General features: G+C 34.7%; 1 protein-coding gene across 18 annotated transcripts in view; it reads left to right on the forward strand.

Annotated features, from left to right (window-relative positions):
* Gphn (gephyrin) overlaps nt 1-21,437 on the forward strand; it is a 625,252-nt gene that overhangs the window by 600,106 nt on the left and 3,709 nt on the right. For 17 of the 18 annotated variants that reach the window (XM_048798536.1, XM_048798527.1, XM_048798540.1 and 14 more), the window contains 3 exons: nt 4,687-4,760; nt 9,090-9,154; nt 11,935-12,038. In XM_048798536.1, the coding sequence (XP_048654493.1) occupies nt 4,687-4,760; nt 9,090-9,154; nt 11,935-12,038 (243 nt within the window). The remainder of the gene's footprint in view (nt 1-4,686; nt 4,761-9,089; nt 9,155-11,934; nt 12,039-21,437) is intronic. The other variant, XR_007345755.1, reaches the window with a different exon arrangement.

Consider the following 21,437-nt stretch of genomic DNA (forward strand, 5'->3'; position numbering starts at 1 on the left):
AAAAAAAACAAAGAACACACACACAGGTAGTCAGAAATGCTGAAATAAAGTTGCTAATAGATGCAAAACTGGTTGATACCCATGGTGTATTCAATTATATTCATCAGACAGTGTTCATTTGCATATTTCTTTGGCTAAACATTTAGTTCACTGTCACAGCTCAAGCTGCTGTAATAAAATACCATAAACTGGGTAATTTGAACAGCATATATTTATTTATTTCTCACAGTTTGTAGCATGGAAATTTGTAAATCAAGATGGCAATACAGTGGGTTCTGGTGAGGGTTCTCCTCCAGAGGTCAGCTGCAGACACCTGATTTCTCCTTATATCTTCATGTAGTAGAAAAAGAGCTAGCTAATTTTCTGGCCTCTTCTTCTGAGAGCTCTAATCCCATTTATGACGGTTCCACTCATGACCTTATTACCTCCCAAAGGCCCTATCATCACATTGGGATTAGGTTCTCAGCATATGAATTAGGAGGAGGGGGGTACATTTAGTCCATTACATTTACTATCAGTTTTCTACAGATAATTGCTGTAAAATAGCTCAAAGACAAACCAGAAGATTGTATTGCACTGAATACCCAGCAATGTTTTTTGTTCGTTTCAAAGTCTTTACAACTTTTCTGACACTGATATTTGTCTTTACCAGAGTTGAAAAAAAAAAAAAAAAAGACCTTGCTCCTTCATCTATTTGTTTTTCTTCTTCTCATCTGATGCCAGGTTTCAGAATACCAAAATATTCTTGCTGCTTCAATAAGTAGACAAAAATTTAAGAACAATGGTGATCCTCAGTCTGTCTGTATCACTATATCTGGTAAATGCTTTCCCTATGCCACAGGAAAATGAAGCACTCCTTCCTGTTCTAAAAGATCTAAAAAGAGAATTTTTGAAAACAAGAATTTTTTTTCAAGAAAAATTATATACTCCTCCCATTCATTTAGTAAGCATCTGCTTTTCAAACTCTGTGTCATAAACTAAGGCCCTGCTGGAATAACCTCTACCTGTCTCAGCAGCTACAGCTTATGCCTCTGACCTACTCATTCACTGCTTCCAGTTGGCTTTTCAGTTCTAGACACACTTTTTACTGTTTTAGAAGCCTTCATATATATTTCCCTTACTCTAGATTTCTCTTTTGTCTACACATCACATGCCTGAATCCTTCTTATCCTTCAAGAATAGATAATATATTACCATCTCTTCTAAAATGGACTTTCCTTATTGTCCACCCCACCCCTTATTCACTATGCTAGCACCTGCTTATATCTTTCATAACATGTAAAAAAAATGGCAATTATTTTATTTGTTGGTTTACCTGATATTGTCTGTTTGCACCTAGTAAAATAGAATGACCTCTTTGTAGCAGGGATTGTGTCTGTTTTGTTTATTCTTAAATCCTCAGCACAGAATTCCTGATATTCAAAAAGCACTAAAATATGTTTGTTGAACTAATGAATGAGTGAAAGGTATGTGATATTCACTAGGGATACATTGATTTTATATATATAAACAATCATACACACACACACACACTTAGAAAGGGTCCCTGGGCTCACAAACTTTGTAGTCCAATAAGGAACTATAAGCAAGAGCAGTAGAACTTACATGCACGATGTCAGAAGGGCATAGTGCTGTAACAGCACATGAGAAATACCCAGAGATTTTTTGTACCTGCTATGATAAAACAGAATATTTAGACCAACTTCATCTATAAAAGCTGTAAAAAACTTTTTAAAGAAGAAAAAAAGAAAAGGCAGGTGTCTGAAGAGAACAACTAAGATAGCAAGAATTCAAGACACCAAGATCTCAGAGAAAAATGAACCACTGAGAAATCAAACTGGAATTCTTTCACCTTATTTGTTTATTCATCTATTTATTTATTGACACTGGGGTTTGAACCTAGGGGTGCTTTGCCACTGAGCTACATCACCAGCCCTTTTTATTTTTATTTTTTAATTTTTGTTTTGAGACAGGGTCTCACTAAATTGCTTAGGGCTTCAAACTTAGAATCCACCTGTCTTAGCTTCCTGAATCTCTGGGATTACAGGTGTGTGCCATTGTACCTGATCACCATATTTTCCCTCAAAGAATTTACTAATTTCCTAACCAGAGTGAGGTGGGAGGGAGGTAATGAAACAAGAAGCCAAGCATAAAAGAGTAGCTAAGAAGCTAATGAAATAAGTAGATTTTTTTTTTCATCAGCCTAGGAGTTCAGAACCTGCCACAAACTTTGAGACTTAAATCAGTTTAAACCCTTGAAGGGTTTTGCTCTAGAAATAAGGACATATCAGAAATAAACTAGCCTTTACAGGGACTGAAATCTACCATCAAATTATCTCAGTACCTAATAAGATCAGTATAATTGGAGTTTACCTTAACTAACTGCCAGGATAAATTTTGAAGAAATGTATTATGATCCAGAGCCTCTTCAGATTTTTTATACATAATATTTGGGCTATAGTTTTTTTAATTACCAGACATTACCAGAGAAAGAACAAAATATCTAGAAATTAAGGGAAGAAAAAAATTTCTAGAATAGCCCTAAAAATGATCCCAGTATTTATATTGTCTCACATGGACTTTAAATAAGTGTTGTATATTTACAAAAAATAACAATTTTTCATTTGGCTCTTATAAATAGATTTCACGAGAAAACAAATCTACTGAGAAGAACCAAATGAAATTTTTATTAAAAGAATATAAAATATGGAAAAGTACATAAAAGACATGTGGGGATATGGTAAAAAGGTCTAACATGTATAATTGAAGTTCAAGGAGTGGAGAAAGAAAGAGTCATATTTAAGAGATATTAGTAGTTTTCCAAAGATGATAAAAAGACAGTAAGCCAGAGTTTCAGGGATCTCTTCTAATCTCAAACAGGATAAATGCAAAGAAATTACACCTAGGTAATCATGGCAAAATTAATGAAAACCAACAACATAGAATGTTCCAGCAAAACCTATTGTGTTCAGAAGAACAAGAAAATAACAAATGATTTAAGCATAAATGATAGAACCCACAAAATAATGAACTGGCATTCTAAATTTCAGGAAACTGCCAATATGGAATTGTATATCCAGCAAAACATTATCTTCCAAAATGAAGATGAAATAAAAAAATTTTCAATCAAACAAAAATTGTTCAGATCTGTACTAGAATTTTTTAGGGAAAAGGATTCAGAATTTTGGAAATGCAAAAAGGATTAAGAAGCAAAATGTCTTGTGATATTTAAAATATTATAAATATATACGTAGACTATATATTGTCTGTATGTGTAGGAAATTATATAGAGTTAAAATATATAGACTTCAAATATGTAAAAACACACATACATAGCTTGTAAAACATTAAAAGTTTCGGCAAGTTGGTAGACACTCTAATCCACTGAGAAGAGATTCAGTAATAGATCTAGAGGTTGCATTAATTAAGAGAAATTTTAAGGACTGTAAATTTTTTTTCTTTACAAAGCCAACTGCAGGGCAATGAGTGTTACCTTTCATTCCAAAGATCAGGTTTTATCAGATCACTCTAGGTTGTCATAACCACAGGGTGGTGTAGGTTTTTGTTAGCAGAATATCTGTTTCACAGTTTGCTTCTGTTTTTCATTTTAATTGACTTATTTAGATTTGGTAATCTGTGAGCAAATGTCCAAGTCTCTCTTCAAGGAAAGTATATTGTTTTAAGTCCACTAAGAAGAATAGAGGAGGGCTGGGGTTGTGGCTCAGCAGTGGAGCGCTTGCCTGGCACGTGCAAGGCCCTGAGTTCGTTCAATCCTCAGCACCAGGAAAAATAAATAAAATAAAGGTATTGTGTCCAACTACAACTAAATATATATATTTAATATATATGCATATATGCATATATATATTTAAATATNATATATATATATATATATATATATATATTTGAAAAGAATAATAGAGGGCTGGGGATATAACTCAGTTGGTAGAGTGCTTGCCTTGCATGCACAAGGCCCTGGGTTCAATCCCCAGCACCATAAATAAATAAATAAATAAATAAATAAATATTTAAAAAAGAGGAAGAATAGAGTAGGACACATAGATTTGGCTTCCCTGCCTAGGTATAACTTCATAAGATATATTTGTTAACATTCTTTCTCAGGCATAAAATTCTGTCTGAAATGAGACAATAATCTATCAAGTAAAGATATTATACTATTTTGCTATTTAGCTGTTTTACTTATTATCTAGCTTCCTCAACTAGAATGTACTTTTTTTGAGAGAGAAAGAGAGAGACAGAGAGAGAGAGAATATGAATCTTTGCGTGTGTGTGGATGGACACAACACAATGCCTTTTTATTTTTATGTAGTGCTAAGAATTGAACCCGGGTCCTGCCCATCCTAGGCAAGCGCTCTACTGCTGAGCCATAATTCCAGCCCCTAGAATGTACTTTCTATGAAGGTAGAGACATTTTCTCTTTTGTTCAAAAAGCTGTATCCTCATGCACCTATATTGGTACCAGCATTTACCAGACACTCAACAAGTATGTATTGAATGAATAAATGAACAAATAAGGAATAAAGTCATATTTGTTAAGTAAATCATCTTCATTAAAATAAAAAGATGTTTCTTTACAATCTTATAAATTCATTTTATCTTCATTAAAGTGTTGAAAATCTGTTTGAAATGTTTGAAAGTAAAGTGATTGTTTTTTGATGTTTGCAGGACTATCTCAAGCAGGTGCTGGACATTGATCTTCATGCTCAGATCCATTTTGGCAGGGTTTTTATGAAACCAGGGTATGAAAATAATCTTATCTCTTGGGTTGGTTGGGATTACTCTAACTGATCAAGTTTTAATTGCTTTCTTTTTACATTTTCTGTTATAAGTTAACTGTGCTAATAAAAGAAATAAGTGTAACTCCTATTTCAAATAAGTATTCATCTTCCTTATGAATCAGTGAATTTGGTATAAACAAAGCAAAGCAGGTTTTCCTTTTTAATTCACATGACCAGTTTATTCTTCCTCTTTTTCTTTCTCCCCAAACTACTTTATCTTCTTTTTTTTAAACAGTCTAGTATGAAACTTCTCAAATGTACATAAAAGAAGAAAGTACAATGAACCCCTCCCGTGTACCCATCACCCAGCTTCAGTACCTATCAATGTTTGTCTATAATTGTTTTATTAATCCCCCCTACCCTGCCTCTTTTTTTGGAGGGTGGGAGAGGGCTGGTAGACATCATGTCATTTTGGTATACATCTCAAATAATAACAACAATAGCATTCTCTTAGATAAACATAATATTTTAATACCATCTAATATGCTTATCATATTCAAATTCCTCCCAGATGTCAAGAAAAAGAATGCCTTTTTATAATTGTTCCATTTGAATCAGGGTTCAAGTAAGTTCCACTCCTTGTATTTAGTTAAGTCTCTATTAAATGAGAATATTTACTCCTCTTTGACATTTTTCTCCCTTTTGGTTATGCCATTGAATTGTTAGAGAAACTGAATCACTTGTCCTGAGAATGGATTTGGCTAATTATATTCATGGGTTGAGTTTAAAATGTTCCTGTTTTCCCATATATTCTATAGATTGAAAGTTAGATCTAAAGATTTAATTAGATTTAGATCTAATTTCTTTATTCTTCACAAGAATACTTCATAAGTGGGATTTCACATTGTTTCTTGGGAGGAAAAAAGTAACCACATACCAATATTTTCATATTTCCTAAAATCTAATAATACTCTAAGGAAGGGCAGGTGGAGGGAAGTTCTGTAGTTAATTGTAAGTCTTCAAAGAATGCCAAACATTGGTATTAGTGAAACATGAATAGCCATGTCTTCAAGCGTAGTCTGCCTGCTCAGAGCCCTGCTACTCAATGAACCTTTGATTCCCTCTTCAAAGACTTTGGCATATGGGTGAGCATTTCAGCACACCTCTGTGTTGTAAAGTGCAACAGTAATGATGCATTAGTTTAGAATGATATGTTGTCAAATGCCCTAAGAGAATGGAGTACTGACTTCCCAGTTGTTTTCAGGGAGCTATGGGAAGCATCAATACATTCCCAAAGCCTTTTGAATGTCAAGCCAGCCCTTCTAATATGCCTGATTTATTAGTATCTGGTTTCAATTCTAGGACAGAGATTAGGCTTTACCTCCATGATTTGGTCATTTTATATAAAGTTAAGATTATCACTAAAGCTTTTTCCACAGTTTGATAGAATTTATAATCTTAGCAGTATATTTCTGTATTGAATGTGCCCCAATGTGGCTATTGCTGACAGGGCCATTTTTTGTTCAAACTGTGGGATTTGTATCATTCTTATTAAGGATAATATTTTGTCATAAGCAAATATTGTTATGCTAGGTTTAGATAGTATTCCTTTAGATGGTATTAATTTGATTAGAAGAAAGAACACATCCCAAAAGCACGTCAATGTACTTTCCATTAATCTCAAAAACTGAATTAATTTTTCCTTTTGTGGCAGGAAGGAAGCTGACATAACTTGCCCTTACCTCTAGAGAATTATTTGCATAATATCTGTTATTTAAAATACAACACCCTATGGTGATAATTTTCACACTTTTTTTCAGTTTATTATTTACCACTTGCTTCTTCAGTTGCTAATGTTTATTCTCTCTAAACTCATTACTACTTTGGGACCTCGGTCATTGTATAAATGTTGTTACACTCTGATTTCAAGAGATCAAAACGAACAATAAGTGTTGAATTCCAAGAAAAAAAGGTTTCCAGAGTTTAAACAGAAATCTCACAGATTAGCAGTAAGACACTTGGGTTAATAATGCATGATAGCAAAATGTTTCCTTGTAAGTAGAATCTTTTTAAAGTGAGTACCTTTAGAGAAACCACGTTACCTATCATGACCTATTTGCAAGATGCAAAATTTAAGTGGCCTTATAATTAAAATTTACTTTACATACACTAGAAGCAAGAAGTATTTTGCATTCCTTTCTTACTCTTATTATCTGGGTGCTGGTTTGCTATATAATAAAGTGATTTAAGTTTAAGTGGGCTTCCTTTAATTAGTCAGAATTTTATACTTATACTTGTCTAGAGGTAAGATGAACTTAAAGGTAATTATTACTAGTAGAAGAAAAGGAAACATAAAAAGCTCAAAGACAGTTTAGCTTTGTTCTTTTTAGTGCATTCCAATATAATTATCTTTGTCATTTTAGAGACAAAGATACTCAGAAAAGCATTATTATCAACCAATCTACCAATCACTGATTTTATAGTCATCTATAGTGAGCATAGCTGTTATCAAGAATACATCTTGGAAATTATTTTCATCACACAGTAATAATCATTGCTAAGTTGCTTATCCATAAATCTATTATGACAATCTAATCTCATTTTTCTAAAACACAGCAAAGAATCAAGAAGTAAACAACAACAAAAAAAGTCTCAGAAGATCTAAATAGAGGTCACAAAGTTCATGTACTAACACTTCACAGAACATCCCACAAAGATTTATGAACCATAATGTTAAAACAACCTTGGTTCAGCTCTTTTATTTCCCAACTTAGTAGCTCAGTGATTTTTTGACCAAATTGTATAATCTCTCACTTTTTTACTCATCTATGAAATGGGATTATACATGTCACCTCTTGGGATTATTGTGAGACTTATATAGTTGATGTTATACTTAGATATTATTTTAAAATAGTAATTTATATTATCACTATTATCATTCCAACAATGTGACTATTACTCCTTCTCTTTGACCTTTATTCCTGAAGCCAGCTTTAATGTTTGAAATAACAGTTTGGCATTAAGGGAAGACAGAAAAAAACGAGGGTAATAAAACAGAAATGAGAACCATAGAAACAACACTGTGCAGTTATGGTTTCTAGATGAAAATAGCCCGTAGTACCATTGTGAACTACCATGACTGTATTATATTATCTGATAAATAGATTATACTAATGATAGCTATAAATGATCAAAAATGCCAGTATCACCATATTTTTAAAAAAATTTTTAATATCTTTTTTATTTTTTAATGTGGTGCTGAGGATCAAACCCAGGGCCTTGCACATGCTAGGCAAGTGCTCTACCACTGAGCCACAACCCCAGCCCCACCAGTGTCACCATATTTTTGCAGGAAGTAATAATGAGTAATTCAGTTTTGAATCATCAACCTATAAAAATAAAAATAATAATAAAAATAATTTGTGTGCTTAAAAGGATAAAATTTTACCCATATGGAAATTTCAGCCTTCTCTAGGGATTCTGTATTGATTAGTTTTCAGTAATATAAAGAAGATTATAGCAAAAATTTCACATAAGGATAATTAATTTTTAAAAAATCACTGATATCAACTGCCTACTTCCTCCATGCCACTCACCCCTCATGAACTCCCTATGATAAGAGTTAGAGTCAGAATATTGAGGAAGTATAATTTGATAATATTTTTAGTTTATTGTTTTAATTCTGTTCTAGCCATGGTATTTTATTTACTTAGATGTTTCAAAAGCTCCTTTGAGGGTTGGGGTTGTGGCTCAGTGGTAGAGCGCTTGCCTAGCACATGCAAGGCCCTAGGTTCAATCCTCAGCACCACATAAAAATAAATAAATAAAATAAATGTATTATGTCCAACTACAACTAAAAAATAAATATTTTAAGAAAAAACTCCTTTGATAGGAAGGAGGTTTATGTATACTGGTGAATATAATTTTAAAAGGATAAGAAATGTTCACTTTCAACAATCAGCAGTTAGACATAGCAGGCTATATTCTGATAAAAAGAATGATTGTTGTAAATATCCAGCAAAAATGGTATAGATATTGTTGACTACAATGGTGGAGAAATAGACGCTTTGGTATTTGAAATATATTTCTATGGACTGTCAAGAAGAAAAGAATATGAATTTCAGAAAACCAAGAAGTTTGGTTATTTGAAAACAAAAGATGCTAAAAAAATTTTATTTAAATACTACTGAAATACTTCAGAGTATATAGATTTACAAGTAAGTCAACAGAAAAGTGTTTTTACATGATAAGTGATCTGTATGGGTAGTCACATAACAGAAAAACTGAGCACTTAATTTACTGTCATGTTATTTAGCAGTCACTAACAAGTATAACTCTTTTTTACTCTAGCCTGCCAACAACATTTGCAACTTTGGATATTGATGGTGTAAGAAAAATTATTTTTGCACTACCAGGTAAGAATCATTGAAATTATTCTCTGTTTTTTCTGAAAAAATAACCAAAATGTTTTTGGACTTCTCATTTGACGAGTCCCCAATCAGATCACTCAAAGTGGAATCTAAAAGTCCTAGATTCAAGTCTCAGCTTTACTAACTAAAAATTGCTTACCTTCTCTGAGGCTGTTCATGTATAAAATGAAACTAATGTCCACATCACAGGATGGTATGAAAGTCTAACTAGAGAGTATCTTCCAAAGCACATTCCAGACCCTAAGATGATAATCAAGTATTAGCTATCACTAAATCTTTTCAAGGCACCTGCCTTTTACAGAACATTTGTCAAAATTAACAGTTGAATCACCTCTCACAACTATAAGCATTTTGCTTAATTCACTTGTGCAAATACTAAATTAAGAAATACAAAGCCAGGGCTGGGGTTATGTCATAGAGCACTTGCCTAGCATGCAGGAGAAAAATAAACAAATAAAAATAAAACAGCCTCTGGCCCTTGCCAGACTTGGGGTGGTTTGGAAAGAGGAGGAATGGGAAAGAGAGGAGGGACTACTGATACTGTGACATCTCAGCCAGATCCCTCACATTTTCAGTCTGACAACATTACCATCACCACTCTTACTCCCATGTGAGTAGAACCTCACAAGTTCAGATTGTAGAAAAAGAAAAGTGATTCAGCTTACATGCACTTTCAAAATCAATTTTTTAAGTATTTTTTCACCATATATCTATGGCAAGAAACTCCATAGGACCTTTAATGTTCCCTTGACTTCTCTGAAAAACCACTAGATAAAAGAAATGAATTCCTCTTCCAAGTTACATTTTGCCTTGAAGAGAATATTTGCTTTGTCTACAGAAGTCTTGACTTAACCTACAGAGCATCAGTGATAGTATAATAATGTTATTTTGGGAAACTTTTTTTAGCATTACTAATAAAAGTGTTGATGATCTGCCAAATAAATAAATAAACCCTATCTTCAAATTGCTACTTAAATTTTCTCTGCCTAACCAGAATGAACCAAAAGAGGGCAGCAGCAACTCAAATGTTTGGATTCCAGAAACAGCAAAGTTGTTCAGTTTACAAACAAGACTTTCCAAAAAAAATTTTTTTTTACAGGGCTGGAGATAGAACTCTGGGCCTCATGCATGCTAGGCAAGCACTCTAACACTAAGCTATACATATAGCCCCCCTGAGGATTTTCAATTTCTAAAGTATACTTCTACTTTCCTTGAGGACATGTATTTAAAGATCACTAATCTTAACACATTTTAAACAATTTAAAAGTTTTGCATATTTTTAAATATTTTTCTTTAGTTGTAGATGGACACAATGACTTTATTTTATTTATTTATTTTTATGTGGTCCTGAGATCGAACACAGTACTTCACACGAACTAGGTATGCACTCTACCGCTGAGCCATAATCCCAGCCCTAAAAGTTTTGCATATTTACTTACTTTTTTTTAAATATTTTTTTAGTTGTTGGACACAATACCTTTATTTTATGTGTTGCTGAGGGTCAAACCCGGTGCCTCACATGTGCAAGGCTCACGCTCTACTCCTGAGCCACAACTCTAGCTCCCTATTTTTTAACTTCTTAAAATTATATAGTAACACATATTTCCTACCAAAAAAAATAGAAAATACAGATAAGCAAAGAAGTGTTATTCATAATCCCCATCCACCTAGAAATAACCATTATTTACAACTTTTTATTCTTTTTCCTTCTAGTTCTTTTTCTTGTAAAGAGCAATTACTTTCTTAACAGTAATTGTATATAAAGTAGTATTGTGGGAATTTTATAATCATTGGTGATGTATTTTTGAGGCAATTGGTAAAGTAATGTATTCTCCTTAAAAATCTGCTTTTCTAGCCATGTGTGGTGATGCATACCTATAGTCAGCTACTGCTGAGACTGAGGGGAAGGATTGTAGTTTGAGGACAATTTGGGCAAGTTAGCAAGATCCTGTTTCAAATTTTAAAAGGGGTTGGAGATGTAGCTCAGTGGTGGAGTGCTTACGTAGCGTGTATGAAACGCTGGGTTCACCATCCTCTTCCCAGGTTCTGTTCTGTTGGGCAACTCATTTTTTATTTGATATTAGTATCCCTCATCACTTTCTGCTACTTAAAAATAAGTCCTTTCTTAACCAATTTTTGTAAGTAAAAGATAATTGAAATTACGATTTTATATAATAATAGGCTAAATTGATGTCATTTTTTAAATTTAAAGACATTTCTAGGTAGAGATGATTACAGGTAAATTTCCTTATGCTTATCTATATTTTTTAATTTTTTGGTACCAGGCTTATGTTACTACAGTAATTTTTCATATTTAAGTCATATTTACAAAACACTGTTACTATAGTAATTTTAAAATCTTAAAGGTTTATTTTAACTGCTTTAAAACTTACCAAGATTAAGGGGCTGCCGCTCAATAGTAGAGCATGTGCTTCACATACACAAAGTCTTGGTTGGGTTCAATCCCCAGCACAAAAAAAAAAAAAAAGAATTATCAAGATTAGTAAGTAGTAATGGCTTTCAATTCATGGCTTTCAGGAAAGTAGAAATAAGTAGTGTCAAAGAGCTTCTGGGTATCAGAATTCATTTTACTGGAAGACCCAAATGTTTATACCTTCCATGATATTTGGTTGACTGTACCTTTATTTGGTCATCCTGTTGGGTTCCAAGTGTTTCAGAAGAGGAAGACTAGTGGTTAGTCACATGTCATTATTTGGCAAAATTTTATGGTAGGTGCTATAAATAACTGTTTGGTTGACTTTCAGGGAATCCTGTATCAGCCGTGGTCACCTGTAATCTCTTTGTTGTGCCTGCACTGAGAAAGATGCAAGGCATCTTGGATCCTCGGCCAACCATCATCAAAGCCAGGGTAATGTCTTCTAATGATCAGAAACCAACATGGAAGTCTGATGACCAGTTAAGAATAGGGTTTTCTAACTGCTCAGAATAAGCATCTAGGATTTTATAGTAATCTTGTAGGCAAATGTAATATTCACCCCTTCAAGTTAGAAAATGGAGAAGAAAGGGTTGCATTTATTACCCTCCTACATGGCTTCTGAAGTGAATTATTTTCCTCAGCTAGACATCCATAAAGGAGTCCAGAGAGAAAGACTTAAAACTTTTGAGTGGATACTTAAGAACAAGACAAGCAATACAATGCAGCTAACATAGCCCTAACACTAGACCTATATGGAATGAGAGATAAGAATTCTTTTTCTAATATAAACCACAGAGAATGGCAGTTAATCTACTTTTTCAGTGATGTCATTGATAAATTTCAAACAGTTCAGAAAAAAAAAAACAATCAAAGAGGGGCTGGGGTTGTAGCTCAGTGGTAGAGCACTTGCCTAGCATATGTGAGGCACTGGGTTCAATCCTCAGCACCACATAAAAATAAATAAATAGGCCAGGCACAGTGGTGCACTCTTGTGATCCCAGCAATTTGGGAGGCTGAGGCAGAAGGATTGTGAGTTCAGAACCAGCCTCAGCAAAAGCGAAGCACTAAGCAACTCAGTGAGACCCTGTCTCTAAATAAAATATGAAATAGGGCTGGTGATGTGGCTCAGTGGTCGAGTGCCCCTGAGTTCAATACCTGGTGATCCATAAATAAATAAATAAATAAATAGGTATTTTGTCCAGCAAAACCTAAAAATGTCTTTAAATTTAAAGAAAAATAAAAAACAATTATAAAACTAAAAAGAGATCCTAGTGCTTCAAGAGGAAAAGGTGATGATATTGTTTAGAAAAGGACTATTAAGACTGAGGAAGTATAGTAAAAGTTACTTGGAAATTAGAGTCTTTCTCCAGCAACACCACTCAATTTAACTTACTACTCAACTAATTGTACACTTTCTATATTACTGATGAACAACTTTCTTGGCAATTTAAACTATAGTTCCAAAACATTACTTTTCAAGAGTTCTGAAATAACTGGGTATGGTGGTGCACACCAAGGTGCTGTAATCCCAGAAACTTGGGAGGCTGAGCTAGGAGGATTGCAAGTTCAAGGCCAGCCTCAGCAACTTAAGAGACCCTAAAGCAACTCAGCAAGACCCTGTTTCAAAATTAACACTTGATTAAAAAAGGGTTAGGGATGTGACTCAGTGGTAAATTGCCCCTGGGTTAAATGTCCAGTACCCCCCCCAAAAAATTGAAATAACTTCAGATATGACCGAGTGTTATGATTAGCTGAAAGAACATAAAGCATATAAGAGGAAGAGGAAATAAAATATTACTCTAATAATACATAGGACAAAACACTAAGAAAATTTAGGCTTTAGATATTCTTATAATTGACTTTCTAAATACTGAGATTTTGTGGACAGATAGATAGAAAAATCTCTTTTCCTTAAAATTTCATTAAAGAATCAGCTGGATTTTTTTATAATCATGTGAAGTATTGGTCTTATTTGACATTAAACAGCAGAAGAAAAAAAGCCATCATTGAACAAAAAGTATTCCAATCAAGTCAAAAAGTCAGAGTCTTAAAGCTTAGATTTAGACATCCAAACTGGTAATAATGAATTCACTATTTTCATATTTACAACACTAAGAAAATAAGAAAAATCTATATTGATATAAGAAAGAGAGTAAAGCAGCTTAAGATGGCTTCTCTTTGACTCTGCAAAACTCTTTTGAATCCTTTCATTTATTTCTCATTTTAACCTCCACCATCTCCTCCTTAAAGCCTACATATGGCAGCCATTCATTCTGACAGCAATGATGAGTTTGTGTTCTATAATCAAACTGATGCTTGATATATTGTTCACATGCTGCACATTTCCTGTCAATTCAGGGAACTGAGAACTGGTCCAAGAATTAGATGCCTTTTTTCCATGGAACTGCCAGCATGGTCATCAGTACACTTGGCTATTTGTCCTTTTTGTTTGTAACAAAAAATAACCCCCCACATCTTCACTGACATGACTGCCACTTTAGTGCAAAATTCTATTCACTTCCTTGAAGCATAATAAATCACTATGTCTCTTTTCCAATGCAAGATACAACTTAGAGTCAGGCTCTGTGGTAAAACACCTATAATCCCAGTGGCACAAGAGGCTGAGGCAGGAGGATCATAAATTCAAAGCCAGCCTCAGCAACTTAGGGAGGCCCTTAGAAACTGAGCAAGACTCTGTCTCTATAAATAAAGTATAAAAAGGGGCTGGGGATATTGCTCAATGGTTAAGCACCTCTGGGTTCAATCCCTGGTACAAAAAAAAAAAAAAAAAGATACAGTTTACAGACACTACATAAATATTGCTGTCCAAAATAGATGCCACAGTCATTTATTGCTTTGTCTTGCTGCCTTGGGGAAGTGGGATAGATGTTAATGCTGGTTTTGCTCATACTCTGCTAGACTCTGTTGTCACCATCCTATGAGTAGGGCAATGTTGCAAGTTATAGTTCAGATTTGAGGTATCCCCCCAAAGCTCCTGTGTTAATGAGGGAATGTTCAGATGTAAATGATTAGATTACAAGAGCTGTAACCTAATCAGTGAATTTTTCCATTTAATGGATTAATATTTTGAATTAACTAATTGGGTAGTAACTGTAGGCAGGTGGATATGGCTAAAGGAAGCAGGTCACTGGGGGCATGCCTTTGAGGTTTATATTTTGTCTCTTGGGCCTTGCTTGGTCTCTGCTTTTCTCTGCCAGGCCTTTTATGATGGTGTCTTGCTTCACCTCATGCCCAGAGCAATGGAGCCTGCTGGCCATAGTCACAGCAACAAAAAGCTGACTGACTCACTGCATTATTTTCAAAATGTCAGCACAGAAAAAGTCATCCTTTTATATCAAAGCATTAAGAAGAGCAACAGTTTAAAATAAATATTCCCCCCTTATGGTTGGGAATTGAAATACTTCTGATTTTCACCCCATTGTAAGAAACAGAATCCTAGAAATTTATCAAATAGAATTATTGACCCAATCCTTCCACACAAGGATATCCTATCATGTGTTTCCTTAATATCCCATCAAAGTACCCTATACTGCCCTTGTTCTCAACTTTTTCCCCACTAAAAATGTACCTGAGGTAGCTCCCATTAGTATTAACAACTCATCTCAGGCAGTGATTGAGAAATAAAAAAGGGGAAAATACCTTCATCTCCCACGGGGCTGGTCAGTCCGGGGAGAGTATGAGTATGTTGGATATCCACCAGACTTCTGATGTGTCCACCTTTTCATTTCATTGAGCGTTGCTGAACTGCACACTATAAGAACTTGATGGTTGCTCCTGAGTGGTGTTAAAAGCAGTGAAATACAGAGCATTTCAACAAATGTTCCTATTTTTTTAAAACTGCTGAGGTATTTGCATTTGTAGAGGGAAATATGGTTGTTTATTGTGGTAAGATCAATGATTGATCATTAAAAGATATTATGAAATGCCTGTTACATGAGAATATTATGGCCTGTAGATTTAAAAAAATAAATATTTAAAACAACAGAACTGCACATTACTTAGAAGCAAAGTACTTTGACTTTAACTTATTAGGAAATGAGAACTATAACTAGGCTACGGAAACTTTGGAAACAGGAACATGAAACTGATCCGTACCAGCAAATGCAAGGATTTTGAAGCTTCTTGACAAGTTTTAGATACATGATTTACAAAGAAAATATGCTCAAAGCCCTCTCTGGTAGAATAATGGAAATAGTACCTCATAATAACTTATATAGCGCTCCTCAAAAAGTTAGTGTGATAAAGCTCATTTAACCATTCTTTGGAAGCTTCAACCAAACCCCAGCTAAGGTGAGGACTCCGGCAATACCCAGTGTCACTGTTTGTCATCCTGGGCCTCTATCTCAAATAGAATCCACTTTAGACACCTATTTTCTCACAAACTGTCTCTTCCACACTGTGCAGCTCTTAGTGCCAACTGTTCCCCTGAATCCCCTGGTACATTCAGTTCCCCATTGTTACCATCAAACCTTCCAGACACCATTCTCCATAGACTTTCAGATTTGGAAATTGCTTACATCTTCCTCTCTACCTTGTCTCCGACCATTAGATGTTTTACCTCCATTATACCTTTATTTCTGCTTCAGCAACTCACCCTTTTCATATTCTGAATGGCTCCATCTCAAAAATTGACAGTTTTGGTAGACCATTTAGGAATAATAGCAAATTACTTAACAGTAGATGGAAAATCTAGCATAAATATTCACTCCTATAACTCTTCCCCTTTTCCCTCAGTCTGTAAACCCCTTTGGCTCACAGGTATCCAGCCCAAATCCTGGGATGTGTGATACAACACCCCACACAACATTTTCTAAAACACTCAACCTTTTTTTTTTTTTTTTTTTGCCTCTTCTTCTTTCTATAACTCTAAGAATTCACAAACTTGGTTCAATTCTCCCCTCTTTTATTTATTTATTTATTCTAATCAGTTACACATGACAGCAGAATGCTCTTCAATTCATTGTACACAAATGGAGCACAGTTTTTCACTTCTCTGATTGTATACAAAGTAGGGTCACATGATTTGTGCAATCATACATGTACCTAGGGTAATGATGTCCATCTCATTCCACCATCTTTCCTATCCCCATGTCCCCTCCCCTGCACTCCCCACCTTTGGCCAATCCAGAGTTCCTCCATTCGTCCCATACCCTCCCCACATTATGGATTAGCATCCACTTATCAGAGAAAACATTCAGCCTTTGGATTTTGGGGATTGGCTTACTTGGCTTAGCATGATATTCTCTAACTCCATCCATTTACCTGCAAGTGCCATAATTTCATTCTTCTTTAAGGCTGAGTAATATTCCATTGTGTATATATACCACATTTTATTTATCCATTCATCTGTTGACAAACAGCTAGGTTGGTTCCATAGCTTGGCTATTAATAATTGAGCTGCTATAAAGATTAATGTGGGGTAAAGATTTGCTCTCATTATGTAGGCTCTCTATTTACCTCACTGACTATTTCTTTTGCTGAGAAGAAACTTCTTAGTTTGAGTCCATCTCATTTATTGATTCTTGATTTTAATTCTTCAGCCAGAGGACTCTTATTAAGGAAGTTGGGGCCTAATCACACAAGATGGAGATTAAGACCTACTTTTTCTTCTATTAGACTCAGGGTCTCTGGTTTTATTCCTAGGTCCTTGATCCATTTTGAGTTGAGTTTTGTGCATGGTGAGAGATAGGGTTTTAATTTCATTTTGTTACATATGGATTTCCAGTTTTCCCAGCACCATTTGTGGAAGAGGCTATCTTTTCTCCAATGCATGTTCTTAGCACCTTGGTCTAATATAAGATAATTGCAGTTTTGTGGGTTAGTCTCTGTGTCCTCTGTTCTGTACCATTGGTCTACCAGACTGTTTTGGTGCCAGTACCATGCAGTTTTTGTTACTATTGCTCTGCAGTATAGTTTAAGGTCTGGTATAGTGATGCCACCTGCTTCACTCTTCCTGCTAAGGATTGCTTTAGCTATTCTGGGTCTCTTATTTTTCCAGAATAACTAAAGCTATCCTTAGCAGGAATTAATTTCATGATTGTTTTTTCTATTTCTATGAGGAATGTCATTGAGATTCTGATCAGAATTGCATCAAATCCATATAGTGCTTTTGGTAGTGTGATCATTTTGGGAATATTAATTTTACCTATCCCAGTAGGCCCTAATCTCCTTCATGTGGGATTAGGTCCCAGCTTACTTAATAAGACTCCTTTGGCACAAGAATTACAATCAAGAATCAATAAATGGGATGGACTCAAACTAAAAAGTTTCTTCTCAGCAAAAGAAATAATCTGTGAGGTTAATAGAGAGCCTACATCTTGGGAGCAAATCTTTTTTTTTTTTAAGAGAGAGAGAGAGAAATTTTAATATTTATTTTTTAGTTTTCGGCAGACACAACATCTTTGTTTGTATGTGGTGTTGAGGATCGAACCTGGGCCGCACGCATGCCAGGCGAGCGCGCTACCTCTTGAGCCACATTCCCAGCCCGGGAGCAAATCTTTACCCCTCACACATCAGATAGAGCACTATTCTCTATGGTATATAAAGAATTAAAAAGCTAAGCACCAAAAAGACAAATAACCCAATCAATAAATGGGCCAAGCAACTTAACAGACACTTCTAAGAAGAGGATACAATCAATCAACAAATATATGAAAAAATGTTCATCATCACTAGCAATTAGAGAAATGCAAATCAAAACTACTCTAAGATACCATCTCACTACAATCAGAATAGCAGCTATTATGAATACAAAGAACAATAAGTGTTGTCGAGGATGTGGGGGAAAAGGTACATTCACATGCTGCTGGTGGGACTGCAAATTGATGCAGCCAATCTGGAAAGCAGTATGGAGATTTCTTGGAAAATTGGGAAGGGAACCACTATTTGACCCAGCTATCCTTCTCCTCGGTCTATACCTAAAAGACTTAAAAACCACATACTACAGGGACACAGCCACATCAATGTTTATAGTAGCACAATTCACAGTAGCTAAACTGTGGAACCAACCTAGATGCCCTTCAATGGATGAATGAATAAAAAAAATGTGGCCTATATAAACAATGGAATATTACTCAGCAATAAAAGAGAATAAAATCATGCATTTGCAGGTAAATAAATGGAGTTAGAGAAGCTAATGTTAAGTGAAGTTAGCCAATCCCAAAAACCCAATGCCAAATCTTTTCTCTAATATAAGGAGGCTGATTCATAGTGGGATAGGGAGGTAGAGCATGGGAGGAATAGAGGACCTCTAGATAGGGCAGAGGGGTGTGAGGGGAAGAGATGGGGCATGGGGTTAGAAATGATGGCGGAATGTGATGGACATTATTATCCAAAGTACATGTATGAAGACACGAATTGGTGTGAATATGCTTTGTATACAACCAGAGATATGTAAAATTGTGCTCTATATGTGTAGTAAGAATTGTAATGCATTCTGCTGTCATATATAAATTAAAAATAATTTTAAAAAAGATTAATGTGGCTGCATCCTGTAGTATGCTGATTTTAAGTCCTTTGGGTATATACGGAGGAGTGTGATAACTGGGTAAAATGGTGGTTTCCAAGTTTTCTAAGGAATCTCCATACTGCTTTCCAGATTGGCTACACCAGTTTGCAGTCCCAGCAGTAGTGTATGAGTGTGCCTTTTCCCCTACATCCTCACCAACAGATATTATTGTTTGTATTCTTGATAACTGACGTTCTGACTGGCAATTGTCTCTTCTTTGCTCTTCATTTTTATTTCCAGGGCACTAAACACTAAAAAGAGTATATAGCTCTTTGAATTACCACTTCCAACTTATAGTTTAGCAGCAGAAGTAAAATTCACCTTACCTGTTCTTTTATACATATGGATCAACTTCTTTCATTCCCTACTGCAGTCTTTGAAATCTTCACCATTCTCCTCAAGCCTTTCTCCCATCCACACACCCGCTGAATTTCATAGCCAAATAATCCTGGGTTTGAATGATAGCCTAGCATTAACTAATATTATAACTTTGGACATATTTAATGATTTCTAATCTTAACTGCTCTTAAATCCTTTTTATGTCTAATTCAAATTAAAATCTATCTCCAATTAAAATCTATCAGTGCTTGCCATGATACCAGGGTTAAATCCGTACTCCTCAAAAGGGCATAGGACCTTCATCTGAAGGCCCCAGTTTTCTTCTCAAGTTTCATCTTCTTCCCGTCCTCACTCTGACCATAACAAGGTATTTGCAGCTTCTAGAAAGAACATTAGGTTCCCTGCCTGTATGTGTGATTCTTCTCTTTCCCAGTAAGTTCTCTCTTGACCACCATCATTCCTTTCTTAGCTTGGTGAATTCCTTACTCTCAAGACTCAGTCATCACATCCCCTGTAAAGCTTTTCTTAAAGTCACTTTGAGGTCACTTTTCTATAAGATGAGCAGGACAAAGAGGAAAAACAGAATATTCTCCCTTTTGTTAATTAAGAAATTTTATTTTTAGAGCACTTTAGGTTCATAGCAGAATTGAGTGAAAAAAAAATAAAAAGGTTTTCCCACTAACAACATCTGGCACAAGAGTGGTTCATTTTTGTTAGAATTGACAAATCTGCATTGACATATTGTGATCATCCAGAGTCCATACTTTACATTCATGTTTATTCTTGGTGTTGTATATTCTATAGGTTTTGATAAATGTATAATGACATGTAATCTATCATTATGATATCATACAGAATAGTTTCTCTATCCTAAAGGTCCTATGTGCTCTGCCTACTTGTCCTTCCTTTTCTCAATCCCTGTCAATCATTGATCTGTTTTTTTCAATAACTTTGCCTTTTCCAGAATAACATATAGCTGGAATCATGCAATATGTCACCTTTTAGGATTAACTTGACTTAGTAATGTGCATTTAAGTTTCCTCCATGTCTTTTCATGGAGTAGTAGCTTATTTCTTCTTACTACTGAACAATATCATAATTTGGATGTACACAGTTTATCCATTAACCTACTGAAGGACACCTTGGTTACTTCCAAGCTTTGGCAATTTTGAATGAAGCCTCCATGTGCAGATTTTTGTGTAGAAGTAAGTTTTTCACATCATTTGGGTAGATACCAATGAATATGGTTATTGGATTTATGCAAAAGTATATTTATTTTATAAAAAACTACCAGTCTTCCAAAGTGGCTATACCATTTTACATTTCCATGAGCAGTGAATGAGAGTCCCTGTTGCTTCACATCCTTGTGAGGATTTGATAAGTGTTTTAGATTTTGGCCATTATGATAGGTGTATGTTCATATAGTTCATGCATTGTTGTTGTTTTTAATGTGTCATTTCATAATGACATTAAGTTGAACATCTTTTCATATCCTTACTTCCCATCTATAGATCTTCTTTGGTGAGGTTTCTACTCATGTCTTTTGTCCATTTTTGAAATTGTATTATTCATTTTCTTATAATTGTGTTTCAATGGTTCTTTGTATATTTTGAATAATTATCTTTTATCAGATGTTAGCTTATGTTAAAATTTTTCTCTCAGTCTATGGCTAGTCTTCTCATTTCCTAGACTTTTTTTTTAAACTAATTCTTTCCCTTAGACATTTACATGTAGGCCATACCATATAATACTACTTATAGCAAATAATATTATTTTTTCTTTTAAATAATTATTGTGTACCAGGCACATATTTTTAAAAAAACCAAAAACACTCTTGGTCCACATCCTTCTGCCCACTTATTGGGGGCATTGTGGAGGTGAAGGGTACTGAACCCAGAGGCACTTTACCACTAAACTACATCCCCAGGCTTTTTTTTTTTTTTTTTTTTTTTTTTTTTTTTAAA

This window comes from Marmota marmota, unplaced genomic scaffold (assembly GCF_001458135.2).
Source record: "Marmota marmota marmota unplaced genomic scaffold, marMar, whole genome shotgun sequence".
Lineage (NCBI taxonomy): Eukaryota > Metazoa > Chordata > Mammalia > Rodentia > Sciuridae > Marmota > Marmota marmota.